Below are 16260 nucleotides of genomic sequence, written 5' to 3'. Positions count from 1 at the left end.
TGGCCGAGAGAGCTCAATACACTGCAGCTTCAGAAAACACATGCAAATAGAAAAAGTACCAGCAAATCAAGAAAACAGCTTCATCAGTTTGACAGCAGGTGCTGCAAATGCTCACAATACAACCAAATAATGAATTGTATTTGCAGCGCGTTGAGCTCTCTCGGCCACCGTAGTCGTATCTGTATGTATGTGAAAATATTCAGATGTATCCCGCTTTGTAATCACCATCTTCATAAGTAACTGTAATTTATTTGCACATTTTGCACAACAGATTACAGTTACATTTATTTGCTTTTTCATGTAACTAGTTGCTCCCCAACACTGCATCTTACATGAAAATAAAAATAAACAGAAATGCGTCAATGGCGTCGTCTTGGGACTTTTATTTTGAAGAGGATTCTTCTATTCCGCGTCGTTTCTTGTTTTGGAGGGAGTATCAAAGGGAAGAAAAAATATATGAAGAAACATAAGTCCTCGTATGTTTATATTTAGTGTTTAAAAGTTTTGATTTCATAAAATATTCTTTCGATAGTACATTCTTCAAAGAGTGACTTTGAGTGTGTCCACCCAAAGAAAGATATTTTCGAATGGCTAGAGTTTGTTGTCATCTGTCCTAAACATGCACAGAACCGACAACCTCGTCTAAAAAGGCATTTCAGCCTGGTTTTTGTCCGTGTCAGCGCTAGTAAAATGCTCAGGACTGTGCCCAGCCTCCCCCTGGCGCCCTCAGTGAAGGTGAAGCTCATCAATGCGGGTTTCCAACAGGCGTCAGACTTGATAGACATGCGTCCTCTTCAGCTCTGCAAAGGTATTTATCCATTAGCAAGTCTTGTTTGGATTTAAAAGTACCTTTCTTTCCGCCTCACAAGAGTCAAAGACTACTGGAAAAGTACATTTAATCACATTTTGTTATATGCGTGCTTGTTTCGTTCACAGAGGCAGGTATCTCACAGGAGGAGGCAGTGGAGGTGCTGCAGATGTTGAGGGATGATGGCCAGCAGAGGGCAGCAACAGAGAGCCTAACAGCTCTGGATCTCCTGCACCAGGAGCAGGCTGTGGGGAGCATTGTGACATTCTGCTCAGCCCTGGATGATGCCCTCGGAGGGGGTGTTCCTGTGGGAAAGACCACCGAGATCTGCGGGGCCCCTGGTGTTGGAAAGACTCAGCTGTGGTATGGGAGGAAATGGATTATAAAATGTATAGTGCATCCTTAATTCAACTTCTTGATAATATGTGGCACATATATTTCAAAAACGCTATGTGCTCTAAAGAAGTCTTTAAGATTTTCATAAAAGAGATGTTTTTTTTTCATTTTAAAGCATGCAGCTGGCTGTGGATGTGCAGATCCCTGTGTGTTTTGGAGGTCTGGGAGGAAAGGCACTGTATATAGACACCGAAGGGAGTTTCTTAGTGCAGCGGGTTGCTGATATGGCAGAGGCAGCCGTGCAGCACTGCACTCTCCTGGCAGAGGATACAGGTCTGATTTGAGTATTTAAGCCAAGTGGGGATGTCTAAATGTACGTAAAATCTTTTTCTAAAGGTTTAGGGTAAAACCTTTTTCCTGAACGTGGAAGTCTTGCCTGACTGGAACGGTGCTTTACATTTCCAGTCTCTGGTGTTTCTAGTCAAATTGACGTATTTTCTGTTATGAAACCTATGAAACATGCTATAATTTTACCACTATACACCATTATAATACATACTTATTCTTGGTTACACCTATAAATTGTAAAATATAAAGTATGATCACCCCAGAAGAAATGAATTAATAAACCTTTAGAAAGTAAAATGTTTCGATTTAGAATGAAATGCTTTATGAGCTCTCCAGGCCTAATATTGTTCAACTTTACCTGTAGTTTCATGCACGTTTGAATTCATTTATGAGACACAAAATGTATGATTGTCAAATAATCCGTCTTTGCTTTTCCTCTTAGAACAGAGACAGGGTTTAGAGGAATTTACTGTCGAGAAGATCCTCTCAAACCTCTTCTTGGTCCGTTGCCATGACTATGTAGAGCTGTTAGCTGAGGTTTACCTCCTACCTGACTTCCTTTCTGAGCATCCTGAGGTGAAAATGAGTAATCGGGACCGCTGCTGAGGACATCTCTTTCAGCAGTGTGATATTACAGTACTGCTAATTACATGCTTATAAATTACATGTATCTTCCAATCACAGGTGAGGTTAGTAGTGATTGACAGCATCGCCTTCCCATTCCGGCATGACTTTGAGGATCTTTCTCAGAGGACTCGTCTCCTAAATGGCCTTGCCCAGCAGCTCATTCAACTAGCAACACAACATAGTGCAGCGGTACTCAGCAAATCTCACTACTGAAACAAAGAATAATGGATAGCAGACAAATCAATTAATTTTTTTTTGCAGAATACGTATGCGTGTATGTATGTGATTTTATATATATATATATATATATATATATATATATATATATATATATATATATACACAGAGAGAGAGAGAGAGATTGATCAGGATATTTGATTAGGTAGCCAACATTAGATATGTGATATACAGTAGCCAACATTTGAAGTGGATCAAAACCTTTCATAAAAGTTGTCCTAAAACCGAAACAATACCCGTTCTTGTCTTAGGACAACTTTGATAAATTTTTTGATCCACTTCAGATGTTGACTACTGTATGTAAGATTTGATTAATTGTTTTTGCAGAATACTCACAAATTATTGTAAATTATTAATAATAACAATAATTAAATTAAAATAAAATCACATTTGTTAATACAAATATTACAAATATAAACAACATAATCATGTATTATTTCAGCTGGTTGTCAGGGCAATATTTCTCATTTTTGTTTAATTTACCTTGTAATTTAGTTAATTTAAGTACTAACTAACTAATATTAAATTAAAACTATTAAATCAAAAATTATAAAAACTATATCGGCAAAAAAAAACAACTAATAAAATTATCAACAACATACAACAAAAATGCAAAAACTTTTAAATTGAAGTAAAAACAGAAAATATATATTCAAATCTAATGAAATATATAATATTTACAAAAACTGTACTAGCATATCAGTAATACTAAAAAAACACTGCTCTATGTATAATACATGTATATAAAAAAATAAATAATTGCATTTGGTTACCATGTGCTCTTAGGTTGTTTTGACCAATCAGATGACGACACGAGTTTCAAATGGCCAATTTAAGCTGGTTCCTGCATTAGGTAGGACATAACAGATACGAATGCATCCATGGAGTGTATTTTTATTTTTTTTTACATATTCACCAACAGAATAACAATTAAAATTCACACTTCAGGTGAGAGTTGGGGTCATGCTGCGACGCAGAGGCTCATCCTCCAATGGGAGGGACTGCGAAGGTAAACACAAACACTTTTAATTTGCTAATTGTGTGGGAAGGTGTTTATTATGTTTTTATGCTGGATTTAGTCTATTAAGTCCACTCAACCTGACACAGCAAAATGTGGCTTTAGAAAATAGAAGCCAACATCTGTGGGGTTCTCAGCCAAATGTGTATTCTGTAGAGAGAGAGAGCGAGCGAGAGTACGTTGCATAAACTCTTTACCCTTCACCTCCGTGGGTGATGGAATGAATCACTTTGAACAAGTAGCTTGCTTTGCCTTTTGTAGCCAGGCCTTATTCATAATGCATTCTGCATACCTGCCAGTCTATTACTCTGTAGCAGCAGAGAGGCACAGAGAGCATCTCCATCTTGCTTTCTCGTCTCTTGCCATAAAGTTGAAGGTCTCCCCGCTGGCTGTACTGCTCAGCCTCCCTGCATTTGAATTTGCGCAGACCCTCTTGCTTTTTAAACCGAGCAGACAAGGTCAGAGAGGGAGAGAATGTGCACTCTGCAATGAAAAAAACAAGACATTTTATGCTTTTCTCCACTGTCCACTCTGTTTTTAGGCTCGCCTCCATGTACAAGTCCCCAAGTCAAATGGAAGCCACAGTTCAATATCAAATCACAGTAAGTTCAACAGTGGGAAAGATGCAAGGACAATATATGTATATGTAATGTAAGGAAAATGTATAAAGGTATATCACAAGAGTGTGTCTGTACATACACACACACACACACACACACACTACTGTTATTTTAGATTATTGCTATACTATAACAGTGTTTGTTTTAATTTTATTTTGAATTTTCATTTTATATTTTGTTTTCACTTTAATTTTAAAGCTTTAGTAATTCTGTTGTGTTTTTGATATTTCTATTTTAAATATGTCTAATATTTGAACATGACTTTTTATTCATTTATATTTGTTTTTATTCATTAGTTTTAGTTTAAATTTAGTTAGTACTTTAAAAGTTAAATTTAGCAAAAATAAGAAATATTTTTTGGCAACTAACTGAAATAAAACAAGTTTAATTTTATTTTATTTCAGTTAACATTTATTTTAAGTACTCAACATTTTAAAGCTTTTAATTTTTTAATTTTAATAACCCTGATATAAACACACACACATATATATATATTTGTGATCTCTCACAGGTCCAGGGTTTTAGGGATGCCCCAGATGAACCCAGACCTACTACTGCTTCATCTGCAGTCTCATCTGCTTCAGGAAACCACAGCAAACGCCCTCGAATGGAGGATCTGTCTTGAGGATGTACTGCAGACCATTTCGCTTTTCAAAGCAGTAGGAAGCCACTTCAAAACTCGAAATGTGCTGAAAGAAAAACAAAACATCATAGCAGGAATGTACACATATGTATGTATATATTATATAAAAACGATTAGTTCTTAATTATTATTGAATAAATTATAGTATATTGATTGTTTGTGGTATTAGTGGATCAATTAGTGGATCCAATATAAGTTTCCCATCAGACAATCAGACAATGTTACAATTTAGGTGGAAACACTGAAAATGCAAACCTATTCCAAAGTGACCAAAACTTTCCAACTTAAATTGTTTGATGGACCTGGTTAAAGACTGTATATTTATACAAATATTAAAAAAGCTATAATTGGTGTTCAATGTTGTCCAACACTTTACTGGGCTAATATTCTGTATATAATATTTGCAAAATAGTTTTTGTGTCGCTTCAAGTGCTTAGTCAAACTAATTGACAGTCGACAGTCGTTAATCATGTTACCTAATTCACACAGGCTCAAACTTTGTGCCATAATATGCAATTAACTAAATTTGTAATAGTGCATTGAATAATTTGGCTCTAATGAACCCAGTGAGAAGGTTTTGTTGTGTACATTGTGTTGCACAGGTCACATCAGAATGACTTTCTTCCATGATTTATGCATGAGTGACCGTATAGAGATAAAGAGTTTACCGCTCACATTCACCTCCAAGTAACATTAATAACTTAGCCGCAGATTGTGCCGGTTCAATATCAGTATATCATCCAGGTTCGTTCACGCCCAGCGTATATGTGTGAGTTCATCACTTTAATTGAATTATGCACTGGGAAGCCAGCATTACATCAGCACAAAGATAAAATACGAGCACTTCATCTGATATTTCCTTGGCTGGCAATGGATAGTTGAGAAACCCGGCAGAAGAGCCGATTTAAACACTTTATGTTCATGTGGGAAGAAGGAGACTTTGGGTACTTGATGTTTTTAACCTCCATGTTAGACACATGAACAGATCATGATGGAAGAACAGCCTGAGACGGAGTGCTGGACTAATTGGATTACATCATTTGTCAGGGTCGGTTTAAGATGGGTGACTGTCTGGATGTGTCCTAACAGGCTCTTGGCCTCAGGCTTTCTCAGGTGAGGAGGAAGGTGTGTATTCCTGCACTGCTGTGTTATCCTGGGTCACTGCATCACACATCGCTTTACCTTAAGACTTATAACTTTGAAGATGAATATGACAGGTTAGTAGCTGACTGTGAATACAGTTTCAGATTGCAGTATACAGGCAAGGCTACTTTGTTCTTTACAAATAGTTTAAATACCATAGTCATTACTCATTTTAAAAGCTTTCACAATTTTTCTGTCATTTTCGTTACCTAGCAATAGCTGTGGTGACTGATATTTTGCCAGAAACTATGGTTATTTATTTATTTATTTAGTCATTTAGCAGACGCTTTTACCCTACAATTTCGAAAAGGTTAATACCGAATTGGATATCATTTTAATAATGACAATTCTGAACTCATCAAATGTGGATTCAGATTCATGGTTCACAAAGCTTTAAAAGGTTTTCTGTCATTTGAATTCCTCTGTAATAGCTGTAGTTGTCTGACTGTAAAATGTTGTGTGAAAATATTTACACCAGTACATTTATGAAAGGGTTAATTTTGCCTTTTACATAATCTAGCAACCCACCAGTTAAACGAACGTGTTCTGAAATAATCCTTCAAACTGCATTGGAAGCTTTTAGATTGTTTCCTGTCATTTTAATGGTTAATGATAGTATCTGGCAGCCCGCAGCTGAACTAACAATAATTAGTGTGAACTCAAATATGAGATCCCCTTTCGATAGTTAAAGATGCTTGTCATTTTTTTAATGTCTCAGCAATAGCATTGTCTAACTATAATATTTTGTTTGAACTATAGGCTGATGCATTCTTGAAAGGGTTAATTTAGCTTGTTTGCCTTGGCTGAGCTAACAAGGCCTGTTCTAAAACCACAATAAATATAGCATATCTTTTAATCCATGTAAGAAGCTTTTAGATTATTTTTTTTCTTCTGTAATTTTAATGTTAAGAGTTAAATATCTGGCAAAGATATTTAAAGATACAGCTGAACTAACAAGCCTGGGAGCGGAACAGTTAATTCCCAGCAATCTACAACAGTTGTTATTTTTAGCTTAAGCTGTGATGTCCCATATACAGGCACACAGAGCATCACTCATAAACATTCCCTCTAAGAGCTCAGTCGAAGTAAACCGTGCAATTAAACGATTAAATATAAATGTTTCGTAAGGCTCAATAGATTACTAGTATAATAGCCTAATTATATTTTAATAATAGCTAAATGTGCATCAAATTTCTGAGGGCTAGCCACAGCTTTTCATAGTGACAGTTTTAAATTTATTGATATTGGGGCTATTATAAGAATATATTTTAAGAGTAATTATTTCAGCTTTGGCAGAAAAAGGTAATGATCCGTCTAAACAGCGAGATAACGTTGAAACTGACAAATGAGGACCTTGCTCTTATAAATGCCGACCAAACCAAATCCAGCTTTAAACATGAAGCATCACAGGCGCTGTGTGTTTGGGTGACGTCACACCAGCACGCAAACCTACGTCTACTGGAAAGTTATTTATATCTAAAATTGATATTCTCACACTATGACTGTTTTAAATATAGTCCAGCATGTGGATCTTAGAATACTTTTTTTTTTTTTACACATATCCTCTTTTTGCGCATGGAGAAATACAGAACACAGCCCGTGCAAAAATGCCTGGATTACATATGAAATGTAAAAAGGTACATTGATTAAATTATAAAAATATGAATGGCTAAATGAGAAAACAAAACGATTTTTTTTATGCCGTAGATTTGGCCTACCTATTATTTAAAGCTTTAATTACTTTTTTAAAAATAAAAATAAAATATTCAAATAACTGTTGATTAGGTTAAGATACTTTATATAAAACTGTTTAAAAAGTATTAGCTCTGAAAAATAATGTAACTGCTGTTTATGTGGTCAGTCAACGATGGAATTTTATACTTTTTTTAACTCATTTAATCAGAATTTTCCCATTTACTTGGAAACGTGTAGGCATTTGCGCCTCGGGTTGCCCTAACAAACTTTTTTTTTAATTATTATTATTATTTTTCTAGTCACACCTGTAACTGGTGGGAAACTACCGAGGGGCATGATTTACATAAAACAGAAAAACCCGAAAAATACATTAATAATAGACCGTTCAAACATGACTATTTACACCATGTAAATAAAACGTTTTATGTAAAATAGGCTACATCATCAGTTTAGACCTTTTAAAGTCAAAAGTAAATTTCCGTCACAAATATATGGGTTAATTGTAAAGTTAATTCGCCCCCTCCTCTCCATGCCCCGCCCCCGTGTGACGTCACGCACGTCTGTTGCGCGAATACCTCTCCGTTCACGCGAGCGCGCGCCCTCCCCAACTCGCGCGACTACAGAGTCGCTCCAGCCTATGATTCAAAGTAGTGTAGACTTCTTGCCCGGCTTCAGCTGTCTCTGCTCTCTCCAGGAATGAGAAGCGATGGCCGGCTCTGCCAACGAGGAGAAAACCTTCAAGAGGTTCTTGGAGCTCTTCTTGCGGGAGATGAGGCCACCTCTCCAGGAGGACGTACCTCCACCTATGCGCCCCTTGACGGACCTGATCTCGGAGTACGAGGTGGAGGGGGAATGTCTCGACCTGTGTCTCCAGCACCTGTGTAAATAGTTAAGTACCGATGCACCTTCGCGCTTCATTTATTTCACTCACTATGCGCGTGTTTTAGGTTTGTAAACATTAAAGCGCGCAAGGATAAAAACACGAGGGCGAAGGACAAAAGGAAACTAATTCCTGCTCCTGTGTTCATGCAGCTGAAGTATCCTGCAGTTATTTGCGTGTTTGTGGATGAGAAGCACATTGTTATAATTCGTTTAGGGAACCTAACTGTCGCGTAAAGTTTTGGTCTGGCCACTTAAAAGACTATAAAATATGAGCGTTTCCAAATCGGTAATAGTTCATGCGCACCGCCAAGATCTCGCTGTACGTGTGACAATAATTTAAATAGTAATACAAATATTTGTATTATTACTTTGTTTCATTATACCATTGATATTATTACAATGGTAGCAATAATAACCGAAATACAAGAAACTGAAAAAATGACAACTATTAAAGTCATTCTGATATGAAAATAATTTTTCACATTTTTATTACAAATGCAAGCATATTTTGAAGTCCATATTGTAGTCTGAATAGGCTACACCCTCCGTTCTCCAATGACCCCCTTTAGTCCTCTGATGGGGTGCGAGCTCCGGTATTACCCATATTTGCGCAGCGCTTTATTATAATCATTTTGACGCTACCATTTCCTTTGTGATAAATTGTTATCGATATGTTTCGATCGCATGCTTATCAGATTGTAATGTGAGCGCGCATACAGCATCCATGTCGCCTGTATCAAGTCGATGAGAAAACTGAGCACGACTGCTTTTGATTCCATGCATGTTTCATGCACACAGTTACCTTTTACTCTCAAGATGTCGGCAGCTGTGTGCGCCATCGCCATATGCCGCGACGCACCTGTCTGCACAGCTTCATATACATTCAGCGCGAGCAGCCGAGAGTAGTGTAGCGAGCGGTGTGGTATCGCGGTGTTCTGGGCGAGATCTGTGGGAAGGGGTTACGTTTGATAAACTACGTCATTGGCTTGCTATAAATAGCCCATTCAAACCTAGCAGAATCTTTGAGCATGAAATACTCATACACATCTAATGGGTCTAGTGATAAATGTCTGCGCAAATGCCCAAATAGCTGCACACTTCCCGAGTCAGGTTATTTCAGCTGTGCTTTGATTTTTCACGTTTCATATTTTAGTTTAAGCCTCGTCTGTATCCATTTTGTGACTGTAATATAGGTTATGTTTTGCATATGAGGTTACTTTTTTCTGGGAGAGAAGAGGATGTCAGTGCTGTAGCTGTCATAGATATTAACTGTAAACTGAATATTCTGAATATGATTAGATCTTGATAATAAATCGACTATTCTGAATGTTATTTGGCACTGACAATATGAATATTCAAAGAAATATTAGACACTTATTATAATCTGAATATTCTGAATATTATTTGACGTTGATGGTATGAATATTCAAAGAAATATTAAACATTGATTATACTTGGAATACTCCAAATATTATTGGACATTGATTATATTCTGAATATTATTTGACATTGATGAAATGAATATTCCGAGAATTATTAGAAATGTATTATAATTTGAATACTCTGAATTAATTATGAACTGAATGCATCAACCCACTGAGTGAACAGCGATATGAAGCGGCTTCACGAGACTAATGATGAGCAAATAGACAACAGAGAGAGATTTAAATTCAGCGCTTTTATTTCCAACATGCGCTCATTCATGACTGCATATTATTTAATTCAGGCAAAGTTACGTCTTTATTGGGACAGACTGACGGATTATCTTACGTGACTCTGTGAGTTTGTCTATTTCTTAGAGCCAAGCTGCATACACTGCATATCAGGCATTTATGTAATACATCTAATTTGTGCATTAATGCCTGTTATGTTAAATAAAGTTTACTAACTACAGCAAATCAAGTACCTGTGCATGCCGTTGTTGTTGTTGTATCGCCTCCCCTCAGATGCGCTGCAATGGCGATCCTGCGCGCAATTCTCAAAACATTTATCGGTGAATCCGATATTACAAAACCGATATCCGATTATGATAAAATGCTAAAATATCTGTAAATCGATCGGCCGATCTCTAATTTTGGGTGCTGGATTATATCGCTATACACCATACAACAATACAATTTACAGAAAGAGAAAGCTAAAAACCATCAGTAGAGAAAAAACAAAAGCATGATTAGATGGAGATGGATGATATGTATATCAGCATGCGGTAAGGAATATATGCTATGCAAAGCCTACATCATATCCTGGAGATAAGTCAGTAAATTTGAGTAAAATCACAGTGCGATCCCGTGTGAATGCGCCACACGAAATTCAGATGTGGGGGTAATTTCTAAATCACACAAGGTCCTCAGATAGTATTTGGTTACATCCTTTAATGCATTTGCTCAACCAGCTCACATTTTACACAGCCTTTACAGATCTACACTGTGTTTGTATCTGACAAACTTTGACCACCTCACAAAGAGGTCATTGTTTTCTGAGTTTGAATTTCATTGAAATGTCAGCAACAGGCTGCCACGGCCTGCTGTGGAGAATCCCTTTTGCTATGGCACAAACAAATACAGTCTTTCTGGGGAATCACAGAGCTATTTCCCCACTCAGATTTTTGCAGTGCTCAATAAACCAATTTCTGTGAAGACGCTCATATGTCAAGGTTTATTCTAGGTTACTGACCCTGACTAATATCTGATCCCCAGGAGAGCGTTATATGGTCATTTCGCCTGAGGTGGATGGATGTTTACCGTTTGACTGACAGTGACCTTAAAGTGAAAAAGATTGATTTAAACCTTTGGTGCCTGAATGCTTAATTATTTTACTGTCAAACCACAGTTAAAGTGGTTTATTTGCATTATTTCACAAATTTGTATTCCAGAGTAATGTTTCATCTTCCATTTAGCCATCAGTTTATTTTTGTTCTAAACGGAGGCTTGCTCGCTTCGCATACTTCAGAACTGAAGCTTCCGCTGCCTGCGTGGTGATTCAGCTGAACATGTGATTATTTTGTCGCTGGGTTGAAGATCTAATAATAGTCCTAGGAGAAAAATGGAGAACCCCTTTGTTCTGCTCCCTCTAGAGTGCGGGGAGAGGGTGGCTACCTGTGTATGTGTGGAAAGAAGAAGAAGAAGAAAAAGAGAAGTAAAAATTAATAGGGGAGGTTGGTGTCGGCACGGTGAATAAGCTTCGTTACAAATCCAGAGCTCTGATGATGGTGGCAACCTACCAGTGGCGTGACATTTCTGACGTAGGAAGAATGCAGGGTGTCATTTAATAAGAGCCAATCGATAGAGAAATAGTGACTCAGACGGACCTCTACACATGAGGTTCATTACTTTGACTTTGACATCCTTCTTGAAGGTCTGTTTTCCAGTATTATAGTATGGTGTTCCTCAACAGTTTTTGCTTCAGCACCCATATTTTTCATTGTACGTATTGTAGGCTGTGCATTTTATTTTATTTTTATTTTTATTACCTGCAGCTGCTCAATTATGGAATTCTAAGTAACATCGCTGTCTAAACACTGTCTGAATTAAATTTTATTTTATTTTACCTTGCAACCGCTCAATGATGGATTTCAAAGTAACATCACTGTCTAAATTGTATTTTATTTTATACCTTGCAACCGCTCAATGATGGAATTAAAAATGTAGACAATGATGTTACTTTTATTTTATTTTACCTTGTAACCGCTCAATGATGGAATTCAAAGTAACATCATTGTCTAAATTTTATTTTATTTTACCTTGCAACTGCTCGATGGAATTCAAACATCACTGACAAAATTTAATTTTATTTAATTTAATTTGATCTTCTCCATCAACAGTTAATTTGAAAATATGCTGTCATTTTAATTTATTACAGTTTTTTTAAATTTTTAAATATTTAAACATTTAAATGGTTAGTGCTTATTATTATTTACATTTTTTTCCCTTCCTTTCTGTCACTCAGAACAATCCGAAATGCATAACGGCAGTATTTTAAGTAATATAACACATTTCATTTGGCAGTATGTTAATTATCTCTCTCTAAATTCAAAATCAAGTCGAACAGGAATACCCGTTCTATTTTAGTTGACAATAACATGATGTTATTGGCGATGTTATCTAACAGCCTGGTTTAGTTGTTGGGAATGTGTGGCTAAAAATGGAGGTTGGGAAGGGAGGTTGTTTCCTCCTCCTGTGGTGAGCAGGCCCTCCGAGCCAATAGGGAGTCCTGATAGACACTAATGGATAGAGAAACGCTCTCCTGAAGCTCATTAAACCCCCGTCTCTCATCTGTAAACCACACACATATGGACATACAATCTACACAAAACAGACATACATGCATACCCACGCACAAAAGGCGTGCGACACACACATACACAGAGCCCAAGGGAGCGCCTGTGGTAATGAAACAAACGGCACACCACACAGCTGTGTCATGATAGAATCAATGATGGAGGAAATATCTGTTGCAGAGGGGAGGATTTGCATGTTGTAGCATCATATGCGGCATTCACTCATCTGTGATGGCAGGAGTATCCCTTTTTGTTGTCTTTTAGGTTTCTTTTTTTGATAATTTAGGATTGAATGTTTTGGGCTCTGGTGCCCAGAAAAGACATTTAAACATTGAATCACATTGTATGCACAGTAAGTAATGCACAGAAATATGATTATAAACCCCATTATAATATGGGATTTCACTGATAATCTAGCTTGTGTATATTTCTGGATTCAGAATGGATTTATGTTTTTTTTTTTTTTTATAAAGCTTACAACATTGTGTTTGGTACAAATTGTTTCTCTTTAACCGCTGTCCTCTCATAAATTCTTCATCATCAGTGTTTGATCAGCATCCGCATCGGAGCGTCCTCTGATGTCTGGTCATGATAACATTGATCCAACAATTAAGGAAAACAAATCGATGTGTCAGTGTATTGTTTTTCCATGCGAGCAGACGATGTATCTTGCCAGGTGTTGTCTAGATGAAAGGATGCTATTTTTCATCTGGGTCAGTGTGCCCACGGGCGCCCTTGGCATGGCATTAGAGTATGGTTCCTCTTCAGACACACACTGACAGCAGCTGCGCTTCAAATGATCGCTGTAGCCCGTTCACCCAACCCCCTCCCACTCCGATCACATCCAGACTTTCTTTTGTAGAGCTATAATCAGATTTAGATTTATTTCAGGCTTCTTAAAGTGTCTGTTGTGTGCTGTCTAAATATATATTAGCTTTGTCAATCGATTAAAAAATTTAATCGCGTTAATCACGATTAATCACAAATTTAAAATATTACAATTTACCTGTAAATGTGTTGAAATAAAGGAATGCATGACAAACTAGTTTAAGGAAACAGAACGTTTCACATCTCCGCAAAGTGTGAGACTTATTATTCTTTTTTTTTAATTCAGCCATTATCAGCCTTTATACAGGCAATAAAACGTTTACCAAGCTTCAATCCCAGTACACATTTACCCAACTATTATCAAAAGTATTTCTAAATAAATACAACAGAACATTTTCTTGCGACCTTACATGAAGTATTATGATAAAACGCATTTTGAAGAAGAATTGGACCTGTTCCTGTTTGTTAGCATTAGAGGTAACATTAGCATCATGCTACATTAGACAGTTTATCAGATTAATAGTGCACTTTTACTCAGAACTCACTTTAAACCATCATCGAGTGTTTGTAATAACTTAATTTTGCGATCACATGTGCATATACACTTTGGGCGGCTGCGGTACATTATAAAAGTAGCCCCAAAAAACGACAACCCACGGCTCTCTAATTTTTCCAGTGACTGTATTTTCAAAATACCTTTTTTCACATTTTTAGGACTCCTTGTCAAGATTAAAAGTAGATTTTGAGGAGTAACCCAAGAACGCACGTTGAGTATGTAGAGTACGTTACTTGTCCTTTGCATGTTCTGAAGTGCTCAGAATACCATCAGATCCTTGCAACGTTTTAAACCCCTGCGGCTTGCCTATTGCCTGTAATAGAATTTCATTGTCTGAGTAATAGCTCGCAGCTGAAACCACAAAACACAGTGAGGAATATTTGATCAATAAATCAATCCAGCTCATTGCCTCCCCTAGGCCTCTAGGACTGTGTGTTCATCTCCACTGTGATCAGACCTGGCACTTAAGAGAAGCGAGTGTGGCTCCTCTCAGCTTGTTTTTATTTCAGCTGACGGTAGAATGAACTAGCCTCCGCTTCGACAGTCTATATGGACAAATTTAGAACTGCACAGGGACAAACAAGGCCGACAGCAGTGGCCAAGGAGAGAGCGAGAGCGAGAGAGACGCTCCTCAAGGATTCACAAGTCATTACTTATAAACCACCATTGGCATCCATAGCTGTTATTTGCACTTCTGAATGATGTTTTCTGGGCCAGATATTAATTAGGACTTCTCTCTTTTTCGTTTTTCCCTAAATGTATCTTTTGGGAGGTCAGGAGTGGATAAGAGAGAGTTGAAGACCAGATTGTCTTGTCTTTTTTTTTACTGTTCAGAGATCAGGGTGCTTCATCAGTGTGTACAAATGGCAAAACCGTAAAACCGTATGCTAAAAGCATTTTGAGAGCAAAGGATACGATTGTGATTCCATTGTGCATGTTATTTCAGATCTGCCTCTAAAATGTTTTTCCAGATTGGTGTTAGTGTAATGCGCTATAATACGTGCGTTTCCTTAGATTTCTCATCACGTCAACAAGCTTTCATCTGTTCATCGGTCACAAAAAACAAAAAAAAGCATCTCTGCCAGGTTATGTAAGCCTTGGACCACAAAAACCTGAGCATTTATAACGTTGTGCCAAGTTCTCCTGACCGTAGAGCTGCCAGTAGTGTCTCCCTCACAGGTCCTCCAAGGTTGTATCTTCCTGCCTGTTTTTCATTTGTTTAAAAGAGGTCCGTCACCTCCTCTCAAACTGCTGGCTGGCTAATTGAATGGAAATATGATTGATTCCCCTCTTCTCTGCAGTCGCAGAGCAATTAAGCTGAGTGGGTTGGACGGGGGCTCGTTTTCATTCTGTTTGGTGCTGGCGCGCTCAGGTGCGCCGTGCAGTTCGCTGCACTTCCAAAAGGCAAAGTTCACCCTTTAAGAAGAGTAGTGGGTTTCAAATACCAAAGCTTTGAAACCTTTAATCAGGTATGGCATTTGGTAGAATCACTGTGGTGCCATTATGTGCTTTTCAAGAATTTTGCATTCTGAGTTCATTATATAGTACATTAGGGATATGCAATGTTGACTAGTTGTCCAACAACTAACTAGTTGTTTGGTGACATTTAGCTTGTTGTTGTATAGTATATTTAAGTAGTATGTATATAGTATGTATAGTATGTTTGATTAGTGTCCTGACATTGAGAAAAAACAGGAAAGTTATTCTAGAGATGGATGATCTATATCGGCAGCTTATATATCTCTCTCTGTCGTTATAGATTTATTTATTGATTGGTACACTCTCAAAAATGCTGGGTTAAATACAACCCAGTGCTGGGTTGTTTTCAGCCAACAGTTGTGTTAAATGTTTAACCCAAGCTTCTGGGCAGTAACCCAACTGCTGGGTCTAAACAACCCAATCGCTGGGTTCGTCCATATTTTACCCAGCGTTGGGTTGTATTTAACCCAACGCTTAACCCAATGTAGATTGGTTGACCAATAATAGACATTTGACAATTGTTTCTGCAATTTTGCCATCATATAGCAGAAACTTAAAGGGATGGCGATTAGTTTATCAGAGGAAAGTTTAACTTTCAAAGCTTTTCAAGAGCACATATTTGCATTAGTTACCGTATTAGTTAATATTGCAGATTTTTGTGTTTGTGCATAAAATCATTCATTATATTGTACTGTGATGCCTAAATTTCCTTTTTTTTAAAATAACAAAACACTATAGTTTTTGTGATTCCATGTTCTTTTTAT

The 16260-nt window shown here is 37.3% G+C and overlaps 2 protein-coding genes across 2 annotated transcripts in view; both read left to right on the top strand.

Annotated features, from left to right (window-relative positions):
* The first annotated feature begins 400 nt into the window (after positions 1–400).
* On the top strand, positions 401–5006 carry rad51c (RAD51 paralog C). Its single transcript, XM_079411134.1, has 9 exons — positions 401–808; positions 937–1171; positions 1320–1477; positions 1935–2068; positions 2177–2308; positions 3143–3209; positions 3305–3365; positions 3916–3976; positions 4506–5006. Exons 1-9 carry the CDS (start codon positions 691–693, stop codon positions 4617–4619), a joined length of 1080 nt encoding a protein of 359 aa, XP_079267260.1. The 5' UTR covers positions 401–690; the 3' UTR covers positions 4620–5006.
* Positions 5007–8056: 3050 nt separating this feature from the next.
* Positions 8057–16260, top strand: part of LOC306865429 (protein phosphatase 1E-like) — a 45806-nt gene continuing 37602 nt past the window's right edge. The window contains exon 1 of the mRNA XM_079410014.1: positions 8057–8363. Coding sequence (XP_079266140.1) covers positions 8182–8363 — 182 coding nt within the window. The 5' untranslated portion in view covers positions 8057–8181. The remainder of the gene's footprint in view (positions 8364–16260) is intronic.

Source organism: Barbus barbus, assembly GCF_936440315.1.
Source record: "Barbus barbus genome assembly, chromosome: 47".
Lineage (NCBI taxonomy): Eukaryota > Metazoa > Chordata > Actinopteri > Cypriniformes > Cyprinidae > Barbus > Barbus barbus.
Note: the sequence above shows the minus strand (reverse complement) of the source record. Positions and strands in the feature narration are given on the sequence as shown.